This window comes from Lepidochelys kempii, chromosome 14 (assembly GCF_965140285.1).
Source record: "Lepidochelys kempii isolate rLepKem1 chromosome 14, rLepKem1.hap1, whole genome shotgun sequence".
Lineage (NCBI taxonomy): Eukaryota > Metazoa > Chordata > Testudines > Cheloniidae > Lepidochelys > Lepidochelys kempii.
Genome location: NC_136393.1, coordinates 50,977,922 through 50,994,207, shown reverse-complemented (window position 1 = coordinate 50,994,207; position 16,286 = coordinate 50,977,922). Strand labels below are relative to the sequence as shown.

Here is a 16,286-nt window from a genome sequence, read left to right as displayed (position 1 = left end):
GCAGCACCCCCCTGACCTCAGCTTGCTGGGCAGGGGTTAGCTGATCCAAGAGGGGAATTGTTTCCAGGGGGGAACCAGCTCTGGTCCCAGGGAATAGATCTACTAAAGGGTCATCTCCCTGCTCTTCCCACTGTCCACACACGGCCAACACCACATTCCCCCTGGCATAATATGGCTTCATCATATTCACATGGTACACCCGGCGGTGGTGCGCCCGGTTCGACAGCTCCACCACATAGTTTACCTCATTGAGCTGCTTGACGACCTTGAAAGGGCGCTCCCAGGCGGCCTGTAGTTTGTTCTTTCTCACTGGGATGAGAACCATCACCTGATCCCCGGTGGCGTAGGCACGGGCCCGTGCCGTGCGGTCATACCAGACCTTCTGCTTCCTCTGGGCTCTGGACAGATTCTCCCTGGCCAGGCCCATGAGTTCAGCCAGTCTCTCTCGGAAGATCAGGACATACTCCACCACTGACTCTCCATCGGGAGTGGCCTTCCCCTCCCACTCGTCTCTCATCAGGTCCAGGGGGCCCCTCACCCTCCTGCCATATAACAGTTCGAAAGGCGAAAATCCGGTCGACTCCTGGGGCACCTCCCTGTATGCGAACAGCAGGTGAGGTAAGTACTTGTCCCAGTCCTGCGGGTGCTGGTTCATAAAGGTTTTCAGCATCATCTTTAGCGTCCCATTGAACCTCTCCACCAGCCCATTGGACTGGGGGTGATAAGCTGAGGCCCAGTCGTGCCGGACCCCACATTTCTCCCACAAGCACCAGAGCAGGGCCGACATGAAGTTGGAGCCTTGGTCTGTCAAGACTTCCTTGGGGAACCCCACTCGGCTGAAAATGGTCAGGAGCGCATCGGCCACGGTGTCTGCTTCAATGGAAGCTAAGGGCACTGCCTCGGGGTAGCGGGTGGCGAAATCTACCACCACCAGAATGTATTTCTTCCCCGACCGGGTCGTCTTGCTGAGAGGCCCCACGATGTCCATGGCCATCTTCTGGAAAGGCTCCTCTATGATGGGCAAAGGTCTCAAAGCCGCTTTCCCCTTGTCCCGGGCCTTCCCCACCCTCTGACAGGGGTCACAGGATCGGCAATACTGCCGGACCGTGGTAAAGACCCCGGGCCAGTAAAAGTTCTGTAGCAACCTCTGCCGGGTGCGCCGGATTCCCTGGTGCCCTGCGAGGGGGATGTCATGGGCCAGGTACAGGAGCCTGCGGCGATACTTCTGGGGGACCACCAGCTGCCTCCTGATCCCACAGGACTCTGCTTCCCTTGTGGGAGCCCATTCTCGGTACAGGAACCCCTTCTCCCACAGGAACCTCTCCTGGCAGCCTCTCCTCATGGTCCGTACCACCCTGAGGTCGGCCAGGTCCCTGAGCTTCCGCAAGGAGGGATCTTTCCTCAACTCGGCCTGGAACTCAGCGGCTGGGGAAGGGATGGGGCCCGGTTCCCCCTCATTGGCCAGGTCTGAGGCCTCAGCCTCTCTGAGCCGTGCCCCTCAGCGCTCCCTCCCCACCAGGGAAGGGTCCTGCGCCTCCGGTGTGGTATCCTCCCCAAGGTCAGGGAGCAGTGCCCCTCGCCGGCTCTGGCTACGGGTCACAACCAGGGCGGTCTGGGGCTTGCTTGGCCACTCCTCTAGGTCTCCCCCCATCAAAACTTCAGTGGGCAAATGGTGGTGTACCCCCACATCCTTGGGGCCCTCCTTGGCCCCCCATTTCAGGTGTACCCTTGCCACGGGCACCTTAAATGAGGTCCCGCCCACCCCCGTCAGGGTCAGGTAGGTGTTGGGCACCACCCGATCTGGGGCCACCACCTCGGGCCAGGCCAGCGTCACCTCCGCGCCCGTATCCCAGTATCCATTGACCTTCCTCCCACCCACCTCCAGGGGAACAAGGCACTCTCTCCGGAGGGACAGCCCCGCGCCCACCCTGTAAACCGAGCACCCTGAGTCCAGAGCCTCCAGCCCTCTGGCGGAGCTGGCCTGGGGCACTCTTCCCTCCTGAGCAGGTGGTAAACTGGCAGCCCCCCTTTTCTGGGTCGTCTGCCCCTCGTCCAGCTGAGTCCCTACCCAGTTAACCCTGGGTAGGATGGGTCTGCTCAGTTTGTCCCTGAGCCCGGGGCACTGGGACCGTACGTGGCCTCTCTGGCCACAGTGATAGCAGCTCAGGTCACGTTGGTCCCCTCGAGCGGGTCGGAGGGGCCCGACGCCAGGCGTTCCCCTTGGGAGGGGGTTCTCCCTATTTCCCCACTGGGAGGCCCCCTGGTGACCCTCTCTCTGCATCGGGGGGGGCTGTTCTTTTGGGGCTCCTCCCGGCTACCCCCTGACCGACTGTTCACAAACTCGTCGGCCAGCTGCCCTGCGTGCTGGGGGTTCTCGAGCTTTTTGTCCACCAACCACAGCCTCAGGTCGGAAGGGCACTGATCATACAGTTGCTCCAGTACGATTAGGTCCAGCAGGTCCTCTTTAGCTCGGGCCCCAGCTGCCCACTTGCGGGCATATCCCTGCATCCGGTTGGCCAGTTGTAGGTAGGTGACCTCAGGCGTTTTACGCTGACTCCGGAACCTTCTCCGGTACATCTCGGGGGTCAGCCCAAACTCACGGAGCAGGGCCTGTTTGAACAGTTCATAGTCCCCTGCCTCCGGCCCTGTCATCCGGCTGTACACCTCCACGGCTTTGGGGTCCAGTAAGGGGGTGAGGAACTGGAGCCTGTCTGCGGGGTCAACCCTGTGCAGCTCACAGGCATTCTCAAAGGCCGTCAGGAAGCTATCTATGTCCTCCCCCTCCTTCCGCTGGGCCAGGAAGCACTTATCAAAGTTCCTTGCCGTCTTGGGTCCCCCCGCACTCACCACAGCCGGCGCCCCACTGCTCCTCAGCCTGGCCAGCTCCAGTTCATGCTGTCTTTGTTTCTCCTTCTCCTGACGCTCCCTCTCCTTCTCCTCCTGCTCATGTTGACGTTGTTTCTCCTTCTCCTCCTGCCCATGCCTACGTTCCCGCTCCTTCTCCTCTTGCTCATGTTGACGTTGTTTTTCATGATCCTCCAGCTCCCTCATTTTCATCTCCCTCTCCCATTCCAGCCGCCTCTGCTCCAGGGATGGGGAGCTCCGCCAGGAGGATCCCCTGCTGGCTGCCGGGGTCAGGGTGCCCTCGGTATTCGCTGGGCTTCCCCCAACCCCTCCCCCGGACATAGGTAGGAAGGGTCTCGGGATGTCCTCAGCAGCAGTCTGACCCCTCCCAGCCCGGTCAGGCCCCAGGGCCCACGCTGCGTCTGCCGGGCGGCTTCCCTCAGGGACAGGGATCGGGTCATCCAAGCGATCCCTCTCCTCCAGCTGGGCAATCAGCTGTTCCTTGGTGGACCTCCCGATGCGCAGCCCCCTCTGCCTGCACAGCTCCACCAGGTCGCTCTTCAGGCGTTTAGCGTACATCTCCCTGCTGGCCACTCGCAGGCCAGGCCGGCAGTTTCCAGGAAAAACCCCTCGTGTGCCAGTCCTTCTTGAGGTCACCACCTCTTTGCCAGGGTCGAGCTGCAGACTCCTCCGCCCGTGGGACCACTCACTGCGATCCCGCGGGGGACCCTGTTACTGCAAAAGTTCTTCTCTCTGGTCACATACTCCCAGGGGTTAACCACCCCCCGAAACCGTCTCTCTCTGACTCTTCAGCACGCCTTCAATTCCCCTTCGTTTTACTGCTTCCCAGTCACTTACTGCAGGAAGCGCCGTTCACGGGGTGCAGTACATCCCACCGCTACAACCAGTTGTCACGGAGTGTGGGGGAGTCCAGGCCCTGCACCCCTCTTCCTGGGATTCACTCTCTTCACATTCCTGGGCAGAGGTGTCACCTCCCCCTCCCCCTCCTGGCTCAGGTGACAGGCTCTCAGGTCTCCCATCCCCAGGGCACATTCCCAGGTCAACACTCCCCCCTCCCTGCTGCGTCACATCCTCACACCCCCATCCCTCTCTGCCACTCCCCCTGCCCCCCCCCATCCCTTGCTCACAGCGTCATCCCCCTTCCCGGCTCCATTACTTACCCTGCCCTTCCTGCCCCACCCCACCCTCTACCCTCCCCACCACCTTCCCTCCCTGCCCCCATCCCTCCCTGCCCCTCCTGTACCACTCTTCCCCCAGCCCCTTCCTTCCCTGCCCCACACTGTCCCTGCCCTTGCTCACCCCCATCCCAACGCCTGGCCCCTGGCCCACTGACGATGCTGTGCCGGAGCAGGGCCCCCCCGGGGAGGTGATCCAGCCGCTGCCCATCCAGCTGCCCAAGAAGAGCAAGAGGTCGATCGACGCCAGCCAGCTGGTGGGTGAGGACGGGGAGGGGATGGTGGCGGACGGGGTCCATGGCCACGCGGGCGGCATGGATGAGATCTTCGGCTCCCTCAACGCCCTCAAGTTGGAAATTGAGAACATGAAGCACCCGATGGGCACCCAGGACAACCCGGCCCGCACCTGCCAGGACCTGCGGCTCTGCCACCCTGACCTGCCCGACGGTGAGCGCCGGGCTGGGCTTGATGGGAGACGGGGCGGTGCTAGGGGCCTTTTTTGCAGGGAGCGGGTCAGGGGCAGCAGGGGGCCATCCCCGGGCAGACAGGGCTGGTCCCATTGCCCCAGGGTGGCGCTAGGGGCTGGGCTGCAGGGAGCGGAGCAGGGGGCTCTCCTCTGGCAGTCAGGGCTGGCTCCGTTGCCCCAGGGCAGCGCTAGGGGCTGGGCTACAGGCAGCGGGGCGGGGGGCAGCAGGGGGCTCTCCCCAGGCAGACAGGGCTGGTCCCATTGCCCCAGGGTGGCACTGAGGGGCTGGGCTGCAGGGAGCGGGGTGGGGGGCAGCAGGGGGCTCTCCCCAGGGAGTCAGGGCTGGCCCCATTGCCCCGGGGCAGCACTGGGGGGGCTGGGCTGCAGGGAATGGGGCAGGGGGCAGCAGGGGGCTCTCCCCTGGCAGTCAGAGCTGGCCTGATGCCCCAGGGTGGCGCTAGGGGGCCGTGGTGCTGGGGTGGCTCAGTGGGGGAAATAAAGGGGATTCTTTGTGCATTGACACCCCCTCTCTGCCCCCCAGGCGAGTACTGGATCGACCCCAACGAGGGCTGCTCCCGGGACTCCTTCAAGGTGCACTGCGACTTCTCGGCTGGCGGGGAGACCTGCCTCTTCCCCACCAAAGAGACGCAGGTGGTGAGTGTGATGGGAGCTCAGGGGAAGGGGGAACTGGCAGCCAGGACTCCTGGGTTCTCTCCCCAGCTCTGGGAGGAGAGTGGGCTCTGGTGGGTTAGAACAAGGGGGCAGGGGCTGGGGGCCAGGACTCCTGGGTTCTCTCCTGTTATAACCACCCCAAGACGCCGCTGTCTGGTTTTGGCACTGGAGCAGCTGTGGCTGGCCGAAGGGAGGATTTAGCCCCAGCCTCGCCCCCAGACAGGCTCACGCGTGTGGGGCACCCCGTGGTGTAGCCCCCCGTGGTGTAGCCCCCCGTGAGCCCGTCTCTCTGGGTCTCCCCTGCCAGGTCCAGATGTCTGCGTGGCAGGAGGAGAAGCCCCCGCGCTGGTTCAGCCAGTTCCAGGAAGGCAGGAAGGTGAGAGCCGGGCTGGGAGGCCGGTGGGCGTGTCCTGGGCTCGGTGAAACCGCCAGGGTCACCCCAACAGGCGGCCTGGTCCCGGGGATCCTGCACCCTGATAATACACCTCGCACCCCCATACACGGCCCTGGCCCCTGTGAATGAGGCCCAGAGACAGGCCCAGCGTTTGCGTGTGTGCAGATACCTCCTGTACCCTGCAGCTCCAACACTGACCCCCTGCTGACACCTGGGGTCTGCAGGGGGGGTCTCCAGTGACCGCACCCCCCCCTCCAGCTCACGTCTGTCCATCCAGCCAGCCTTCAAACTCCTCTGTCATTCATCCCCCCTGGAATCCCCCTCCGGGCCCAACCCCCAGAGTGTATCTCCCCAGTCCTAGATCCTCACCCCTCATCCCCGCTGGAATCCCCCTCTGTGCCCAGGCCCCAGGGTGTATCTCCCCAGTCCTAGATCCTCACCTCCCCGCCCGTCCCCCCAGGCTCTCCTCTATCTGATCCATCCAAGCTGGATGGAAGCTACCCGTCCTGGAAGCTACCCGTCCCTAGATCCACCTGGAGTCTCGTCTGCCCTGCTAGTCGCCTGTTTAATGTCTGTCCAGCCCTGAGTCCCTCTGTCTGTGGTGTGGCAGATCCGTACCAGAGAAACCCGTCTGTAGCTCTGTCTATCCGTCTGTCCTGGGCTCTGTCCATCTCTCTCCCTGCCTCTGGCGCCCCTCTCCACAGCACACAGACTCTGATGCCCACTGAGTGCCCCCCAGGCAGGGGCTCCCTGCGCCTTGCCCCGAGCAGGGAGTGCGGGGGGGTGGCCACAACATACGTCTCCCCCTAACGTGTCCCTGGCCCCCAGTTCTCCTACGTGGACGCGGACGGGCGCCCGGTGGGCGTGGTGCAGCTCACCTTCCTGCGACTGCTCAGCGTGGCCGCCCGGCAGAACTTCACCTACCACTGCCAGCGTTCGGTGGGCTGGGGCAGCGCCGCCTCTGGGGGCCACCAGCGTGCCCTCCGCCTCCGGGGCGCCAACGAGGAGGACATGAGCTACGACACCAGCCCCTACATCACGGCCCTCACCGATGGCTGCGCGGTGAGCGGGGCCCGGGGAGGGGAGCCGGGGGAGGGACAGGCTGGGATGGAGGGGGCGAAGAGAGAGACGGGAGCATGTGGAGGTCTGGGGAGGGACAGATATACTGGGATGGAGGTACAGGGAGGGAGGGAGATGTGACGTTGCACCCCATAATGCTTTATAGAAATATGCTTATGAGTGTAAATATGACATAACTGGAATCTGTTTTACGCTACATATGCCATGTAACACACCTTTGCACAGGTTATGTTCTACTGAAGTCTTCATCCTATTGGTATGCATGGACCATGTTTATATCTGAAGTTATGAGTGTTGGCTCTGTGCTTCTATGTAAAGTGTTTGCTGTAGGAAGCACCTAAGGCAGATCTGGTCAACATAGCGTGAGGGGATTATTCAGGTAAATGGAAGTACTTGGCGAACAACGGACCTTGAGAGACACCAGTCCACATCTGAGCTCTCCTGGGAACGTTCCTGTAGAGAACTGAGTCATGCATGAACAGGTGACTTGGACATGTGACTCCAAAACTCCATCTTGTAGAGGGGATTCTACACAGGGGGAGGGAGGGGTTTAGACCCACAAGGAGAAACTATATAAAGCCTTGGGAGACCCCTCCATTTTGTCTTCAGCTGGCTCAAGAGATAGCCTTTCCACCCCCAAAGAATACCTGAAAGAAACTGGAACAAAGGACAGTAACCTCAGGGGGTGTGAGTAGATTGCTGGACCCAGACTAGAAGGGATCTAGTCTGTAAAAGAAGCTTACTGGAACATTTCTGAGGGTGAGATTTCATCTGTAATCACTTTCTTACTCTATTAGGCTTAGACTTGCGTGTTTTATTTTATTTTGCTTGGTAATTCACTTTGTTCCGTCTGTTATTACTTAGAACCACTTAAATCCTACTTTTTGTATTTGATAAAATCACTTTTTACTTATTAATTAACCCAGAGTATGTATTAATACCTGGGGAAGCAAACAGCTGTGCATATCTCTCGATCAGTGTTATAGAGGGTGAACAATTTATGAGTTTATCCTGTATAAGCTTTATAGAGGGTAAAACGGATTTATTTGGGGTTTGGACCCCATTGGGAGTTGGGTATCCGAGTGCTGGAGACAGGAGCACTTCTTAAGCTGTTTTCAGTTAAGCCTGCAGCTTGTGGGAGACGTGGTTCAGACGTGGGTCTGTGTTTGTAGCAGGCTGGCGTGTCTGGCGCGACCAGGCAGGGCACTGACATCCCAAGCTGATGGGGAAAACAGGCTCAGAGTCGGTCTCTGTGATCCAGCCCGTCACAGTGGCGTCACGAACAGGATCTGAACCTGTGCAGGGAAACCCCATTGGATTTCGAACACTGTGACGGGGTGGGTCACAGAAACCCCCTTTGGGAACTGCTGGCTGATGTGCCGAGACTACCCCTGAGCACAGGGAATTACCAAGCAAAATGAAATAAAACATGCAAGTCTAAGCCTAATACAGTAAAAAAGTGATTACAGGTAAAACCTCACCCTCAGAGATGTTTCAATAAGCTTCTGTCACAGTCTGGACGCCTTCCTAGTCTGGGCACAACCCTTTCCCCGGTACAGCCCTTGTTCCAGCTCAGGTGGTCGCGAGGGGATTTCTCATGACTGCAGCCCCCTTTGTTCGGTTCCACCCCCTTATATATCTTTTGCAAAAGGTGGGAATCCTTTGTCCCTCTCTGGGTTCTCACCCCTCCTTCTCAATGGAAAAGCACCAGGTTAAAGATGGATTCCAGGTCAGGTGACATGATCACATGGCACTGTAAGACTTCATTACCCACTTGCCAGCCCACAGGTATACCGGAAGACTTACAAGTAAACAGAGCCATCTACAGTCAATTGTCCTGGTTAATGGGAGCCATCACAATTCCAAACCACCATTAATGGCCCACACTTGGCATAATTACAATAGGCCCTCAGAGTTATATTTCATATTTCTAGCTTCAGATACAAGAATGATACATTCATACAAATAGGATGACCACACTCAGTAGATTATAATCTTTGTAATGATACCTTACAAGAGACCTTTTGCATGAAGCATATTCCAGTTACATATTAACACTCATTATTATATTTTCATAAAATCATATAGAGTGCAACGTCACAGGATGGATACCCTGGGATGGGTGAATAGACAGTTGGAGGGTTGAGGAGAGTGGATGGATACACTAGGAGGGAGGCTGGATGGATGGAGGAGGGAGGGAGGGAGGGATGGATGGAGGGATGAGGAGATGAGGGATGGATGGATGGATACACTAGGAGGGAGGCTGGATGACCAGACAGTTGCGGGGGGGGATGGGCAGATGCACCGGGAGCCGGAGTGGGGATGAGGGACAGATAGAGACAATAGGATTCCAGGACGCAGAGGGATACGCAGAGGGGTGGCTGGGTGACCAGATAGACACACTAGGGTGAGGGAGGGAAGGATGGATAGATAGGTGGACGTGCCAGGTGTAGCAATAGACAGACGGATGGATGCACCAGGTGCAGGAACAGACGTCAGACAGACAGCTAGATGCACCAAGCTCAGGAATGGACAGACAGTTCCAGGGCTAGGCAGACACCCCGGCGGAGGGAGGGGAGGGTGGATCGATAGATGAATACGCCGGGTGCAGGAACAGACAGACGGTTCCAGGGCTAGGCAGATGCCCTGGTTCGAGGGAGGGGAGGGTGGATCGATAGATGAATACGCCGGGTGCAGGAACAGACAGACGGTTCCAGGGCTAGGCAGACGCCCCGGTTCAAGGGAGGGGAGGATGGATCAATAGGTGAATACGCCGGGTGCAGGAACAGACAGACGGTTCCAGGGCTAGGCAGATGCCCTGGTTCGAGGGAGGGGAGGGTGGATCGATAGATGAATACGCCGGGTGCAGGAACAGACAGACGGTTCCAGGGGCTAGGCAGATGCCCCGGTTCGAGGGAGGGGAGGGTGGATCGATAGATGAATACGCCGGGTGCAGGAACAGACAGACGGTTCCAGGGCTAGGCAGACACCCCGGCGGAGGGAGGGGAGGGTGGATCGATAGATGAATACGCCGGGTGCAGGAACAGACAGACGGTTCCAGGGCTAGGCAGATGCCCTGGTTCGAGGGAGGGGAGGGTGGATCGATAGATGAATACGCCGGGTGCAGGAACAGACAGACGGTTCCAGGGCTAGGCAGACGCCCCGGTTCGAGGGAGGGGAGGATGGATCGATAGATGAATACGCCGGGTGCAGGAACAGACAGACGGTTCCAGGGCTAGGCAGACGCCCCCGTTCGAGGGAGGGGAGGGTGGATCGATAGATGAATACGCCGGGTGCAGGAACAGACAGACGGTTCCAGGGCTAGGCAGACGCCCCGGTTCGAGGGAGGGGAGGATGGATCGATAGATGAATACGCCGGGTGCAGGAACAGACAGACGGTTCCAGGGCTAGGCAGACGCCCCCGTTCGAGGGAGGGGAGGGTGGATCGATAGATGAATACGCCGGGTGCAGGAACAGACGGACGGTTCCAGGGCTAGGCAGACGCCCCGGTTCGAGGGAGGGGAGGATGGATCGATAGATGAATACGCCGGGTGCAGGAACAGACAGACGGTTCCAGGGCTAGGCAGATGCCCCGGTTCGAGGGAGGGGAGGATGGATCGATAGATGAATACGCCGGGTGCAGGAACAGACAGACGGTTCCAGGGCTAGGCAGATGCCCCGGTTCGAGGGAGGGGAGGATGGATCGATAGATGAATACGCCGGGTGCAGGAACAGACAGTCGGTTCCAGGGCTAGGCAGACACCCCGGCAGAGGGAGGGGATGGGGCATGCAGGAGAAGGAGGCGACAGGCTGGTGTCCATGCCAGGAACAGAGGGCAGAGCCTGGGTCACAGTGGAGCGAGAGGCCCCCCGGGGAGCCTGTGGCAGGAACAGGCCCTGGAGCCGCTGACCCCGCGGCTTGACCCTCCCCATGCCCCCCCAGCAGCTGCGGAAGGGCCCGGACAGGACGGTGCTGGAGGTGAACACGCCCCGCGTGGAGCAGCTCCCCCTGCTGGACGTGCACTTCACGGACTTTGGGGAGCCTAACCAGAAGTTTGGGTTCGAGGTGGGACCCGCCTGTTTCCTGGGCTAGGACCAAACCCCCATGAGCCCTGCCCTGGCCCCTGAGGGAACGTCCCAGCCTGGCCCAGGCCCCACCATCCCCCGAGCAGCGAAGCTACGGGGCCTTCTGGCCACCTGAGGGACGGACACGCCATGACCACCCACAGCCACCGAGACCAACGCACCCGCTGCCGTCTCCTGCTGGGACCAGGGACCGGAGAGAGGCACCGAAGAGACGTCACCGCTTAGAGCCCACCTGTATTTTAACGTGTAGAGAGAGGGGGGGCAATTACACCCACGCGCTGGTGGGATCCCTCGGAGCCCCACATCCCCCCTCCCACAATCCTCTAGCCAGAGGTCCCAGAATGCCCCAGCAACATCCCTCAGAGCCCATGGGCCATATTTCCCAGAATGCCTCAGGGTACACCCTCCATATCTCCCAGAGCCCCTCAACTCTAACCCCAGACTGGGGCCACCCCGAAATGGTGGAACCGGTACCCCAATTTCCCCTCTGACCATGGAGCAAAGCCATTAATGTCTATTGAACATTGTGAGCGAACCAGAGTTAATTAATGTCAGCAGTGTGGCTGGCTCCCCTGGGCCGGGCAGCATCGTGAACAGAGGACCTGGGTTAACACCAGTGGGCTCCCGTCCTCCCTCCCCACAGTGCTGACACCTGTCGCAGTGACAACGACCCTCATGCTTCAGGGCAGGTGCTGGCCTGCAGGGATGGGGTCAGGAGGAAACTTCCTCCTCACTGAGGGCTCATTTAATTACTGGTTTAGTCACCTCCTGCAGGGTTCCTGCCCTTTCCACCCAGAGCAGCCACAGGCGGGAGGCCAGGCTCGATGGGCCCACTGGTCTGGTCCCGGCTGGGATTCCTCTGCTTCATTCATTCCTATCAATGGGCTCCAGTCCCCCTCCTCCAGGGCACTAATTAATGTCAAAGGAAGAAGAAATGTTAATTTCAGTAGGGTTCTCTGCTCCCCTCCCCCACTATGGTAATTAGTATTGATTTGTGAGGCTCTAACCCCTCCCCCATTGGACTAATTAATATCAAAGGAGAAAATCTTATTAATTAATATCAGTGGGGTGCTCCCCCTTCCCCCTGGTACTAATTAGCATTAATTGACATGGACAGGGCTCCTCCTTCCCTCCCATATCAGTTAAAATAATGAATAAAGCCTGTTAATTAACATCTCCACAGTGCTCAGATCCCCCCACTCCCGGCTATTTGCAAGTGACTGTTGCTCTGGGTGTATTTAAAAGCCTTCACCAACCTCCCCCCATGGAAGAAGCTGAGGAGCGAAGAGAAGGACGCTGGTTTTATTGTTTTATTTTAAATTAATTATATTATTTAAGGCGTGGAGACACACAGGGGTCTGGGCCCTGCTGCGGATTTTGAATCCCAAATGAGCCCATGCGCTCTGGCATGACGCTGCCAGTCCTGGGCCGGGGGGGAACCCAATTCATTTTCTTGGGGCTGCCGGACAAACGTTTCATGGGGTGACTGTTGTTGCTTTTCGGGGTCTAACAGGCAGCCCCCCCCCACGCCCCGGAGTGCTGAGCCGGCGGCCGGTGTAATGTTTGTAAGTAATTTTGGAAGTTGTATTGTAATATATCAGCTATAATTTTGCTGCTTTTGGGGGTTGTTATTTTTGTTGTCCCGTCCCCTTGGCTCCCTCCCAACCCTCCCGCTGGCCTTGCCCTGTGTCACGGAGTCCCTGGGCGATGCTCTGGAACTGCTCCCCATGAAGCCAGTCAGGACTCTGGGGCAGTCACCTTTCTGTGAGCAGCCTGTCTTCAGGACACAGCTCACCCGGCTTCCACCTTCCTGGGTCTGACCTCGGAGCATTCAGCCTCCTCTGCCCCTCCGTGCGCTTCCCACAGCTCTCACCTTGCAGGGAGGAAGGGCCCAGGCCATCAGGTGCCAGGAAACAGGGTGTCGGCAATTCTTTGTGTCCAGACTCCTGCACACACCTGTCCTCTAGGGCTCTGCAATGATCATACCCCCTTACACCACCCCCTAGATACTTAAGAACTGCCTAGGGGAAACTGAGGCACCCCCACACTGTTCAGAGGAAACATTAAGAACAGTCCCACTTCGTCACACCTTGCTTGGGCGCTTTGCTCCATCCCGGGGCTTTTTTCGTTGCTCTGTTTTCCTTCACCCCCCATGAAAATACAGGCTATGAACAAACCCCCGTGCAGATCCGTGGCCCCTGCAGGGCCAGCCTGTGACCTGCACCAGCCGCTCACAGCTGGATTTTATGCCCAAGCCCAGCCTGATTCACCGCTGCCTGGTGCGTCATGCAGCCATTTACACGGGGCTGAGATGTTCCTGATTGTGGAGCAGGAGCCAGACATGTCCGTGGCCGGGACGCTTCCGTCGGGGGCCTGACGCAGAGATCCAGGAGACCCCCCTCCCCACCCAATGACAAGGACGTGTGGAAATGGCCCAGCTACTCAGTGGTGTGAATCAGCAACACCCCCCCACCCCCGATGGCAATGCTGGTTTGCACCCAGGGAGGAGCTGCCCCAGAGGGATCCACCCTCAGCCTGGAGTCAGTCAGAGCCATGCAGCTGTGGCAGGACCCAGGTAATCACCTGGGGGGCGCAGGTGTGTGCAGGCTTGGGGGGGGCAGCTGTCTGGGGGGGCATTCATAGACTCCTAGAATATCAGGGTTGGAAGGGACCTCAGGAGGTCACCTAGTCCAACCCCCTGCTCAGAGCAGGACCAACCCCAACTAAATCAAAAAATTAAAAAAACTAAATCACTCCACCTGTGGTCCCCTGGTCCTATTGGGATCCAGGAAGTGGCGGGTGGAAGCCCACCCACTGCTAAAAAATCCCCCCCAGCTCAAGGGGGGGATCTACAGGACCTGGCAACCAAATGATTTCGGGGGACAACTAATGAAATAACAGGGACAGGCGTGCGGTCAAAGGGTCAAACAAAGGGAACCAGATGGGGACAGCGCCCACTGCTCCAAGGCATCAAGGGAGTCAGTGGATGCCACCCAGAATAGCTCTGCCCGGAGGTGTGAGCGGACTGAGGGTTGGAAATAGGCCCACGGTCACAGGAGTCTCCATCGGCCAACCTCCTCTCCCTGCCTTTGTAGATGGCCACTTTAGTCAGGGCCAGGAGGAGGTTGACCAGGAACCGTGGCTTTGTGGGGCCATGGGTAGGGACTGCACAGATAAGGAGGTGAGGGGAAAAGTGCAACCAGAAATGTAACAGTGTCTAAAAGGAGCCGGAACGGGGCTGCAACCTGGCGCATGCCAGGTAAACGTGCGCCAGGGTCTCCCTCATGCCGCAGAAGGGGCAGGTGGCCGGGACGGGGGTGAACTGCGCCAAGTACACGCCCGTGCTCACGCTCTGTGAAGGAGACCCCCCCACCCACACCTACCTCTCTCTGGCGTGGTCAGGCCCCAGGTTGTTGGGGAAACGCCCAGCCAGGTCCGGGTCCCGGCAGCGGGAGGAGCTGGAAGGAGATCCCAGGGGCTGAGAACGGCAGGCGAGGGGGACGCAGGCAGGTCACTCAGGGGCGAGAGGCCCCGATCCTGCTACGAGCTGCTGAGCGACCCCCTGGATTTTGTGAGAAGCCGCGTGTGCTGACGTGCTCTGCTGGTTTCGGGTCAAACTGAGCCCCTCCCCCCATACTGCGTTTCCCCCCCACACCCACCCCAGCAAGGTCCCCCCAGCTGGGCCCCGGCTGCCCCATTGCCGTGGGGCTTCGAGCTCCCCCAGCTCTCCAGTGCTGCCCTGAACGAACGACCCCGGCACTCCAGATGCTGCCCTCGCTGCCACCTGCCAGGAGTCTCGCCCCCCGTCCCCGCTGCTCCTCAGCCCGGCTCCATCCCTGCGTGGGGCAGGCCCCTTGCCTTGAACTGGGGGGGGCACGTGCCGAGGCCACGTGTGGCACCTCCATCTCCGGGGGCCTGACCCAGGACGCCCTGAGGAGCCCCAATGTCTGGGGAGCAGGCGGGCAGCGCGGCGTGACGACCCAGCCCCTTGAACGGGGGGCTGCTTGGCCCCCGATCGCTAGACACTGCCGGAGTCTCAGCCGGCTCTGTGGTGCCCGGAGGGGCCCAGCTGGCGTCCCCCACATCCACAGGCCAGTGTGGGGATGACCATGTGTCTCCTGCCCTGGGGGAGGGTCTGTCCCTTGCAAACACCCAGCTATAAAGACAAGATCTTGTGTTGGTGGCAGCCGTTGCTGGGTGGGTGCGAGCTGGGTGGGCAGGGGGGAGAGGGCCTGACCCCCGCCCCAGGGGGAGCAGCTGGTCTTCGCAGAGCCCCCTGGATTCACCCCACTGCTGCTCACACTGGGTCCTGCTCTATGGAGACCCATGCGGCAGGCTGTCGGCTCTGGGATGGGATTCGCTATGGGTCTGTGCCGGGGTGGGGTGGGGCAGGGGGATCCCTTGGGCTGGGCTCCCTGCAGGGAGCAGCATTTGCTGACGCCGTGGGGACAGGGAGCTGCGACCCGTGTCTGTCTCTGAGAGCGTCACTGGGGGGGCGCTCCGTTCACCCCTGCAGCAACACCCTCTCCACAGAGCTCAGGGGGGCGGGGAGCAGGAACATGGGGGGGGGGAATCTAGCGGGGGAAGCGCAGGCTGGCCCTGATTTCTTGGGACGTGCCTCACCCATGAGGGAGGGGACGTGTCCGACAGACCCCCCACACACACCCCCAGAACCCGCCCACAGGAAAGCCGGCCGCACGGGGTCCTGCTTGGGCAGGGATGTCTGTATCCATGACCCGCAGCCTGTCCCTCCGTCTGCACCCCGAGCCTGAGCACCTCCAAACCCCCATCCTCAGCCAGGACCCCTCATTCCACACCAGCCCCACTCCTCTGACTGAGCACCCCAGATGGACAGACAGCCCCCATGCTTGTCTCTAGCATGCAGGGGTTGGGGGGAGACAGGATTCCTGGGTCCTATTCCAAGCTCTGTGAGGAGAGTGGGGTGTAACTCTAAGAGCTGGGAATCCAGGACCCATCGGTTCTAGTCCTGGCTCTGGGAGGGGTGTGGGGCTGGTGGGTTAGAGCAGGGGGGGCTAGGAACCAGGACTCCTGGGTTCTATCACAGTTCTGTGGCTTCTGACAAGTCGCTTGCCCTCAGTGTCCCCCCGCTGCACAGTGGGGTGAGGACACAGACCGGGGCTGCATTTCTCTCATAGTTTATTCCTCTCCAGTGCAGGTGTGGGGCTGGGCCAGGTCCCCGGATGCCGGGTGGTTTCGGGTGGAAAATCCCTGGCACCGAAATAACGCCCGCCCATGGGACCCTGGTGTCTCACTGACGCACCAACAAGCAGGACGCTGGGCTGGGGTTAGCGCCTCCGGGGCTCGGCCAGGGGCAGCGTGACGCCGACCCGACATCACCGGGCGCCGGGCAGAGTCAGGCCGGGAGGGCCGGGAGCAGACTGTGTTGGATGCTGCTGGGGCCCAGGGCTGGGAGTGGCTCAGAACCATCCCTGGGGGGAGTGAAACCAGGTGAGGGGTGTGACGAAGCGGGACTGTTCTTAATGATTCCTCTGCATAGTGTGGGGGTGCCTCAGTTTCCCCTAGGCAGT

The 16,286-nt window shown here is 60.1% G+C and overlaps 1 protein-coding gene across 1 annotated transcript in view; it reads left to right on the top strand.

Annotated features, from left to right (window-relative positions):
• The window catches only part of COL11A2 (collagen type XI alpha 2 chain), a 79,095-nt gene extending 66,762 nt beyond the window's left edge, over positions 1-12,333 (top strand). Inside the window, 5 exon segments of the mRNA XM_078848402.1 lie at positions 4,217-4,487; positions 5,048-5,160; positions 5,486-5,554; positions 6,401-6,634; positions 10,595-12,333. Of these exon segments, the coding sequence (XP_078704528.1) occupies positions 4,217-4,487; positions 5,048-5,160; positions 5,486-5,554; positions 6,401-6,634; positions 10,595-10,744 (837 nt within the window). The 3' untranslated portion in view covers positions 10,745-12,333.
• Positions 12,334-16,286: the final 3,953 nt, after the last annotated feature.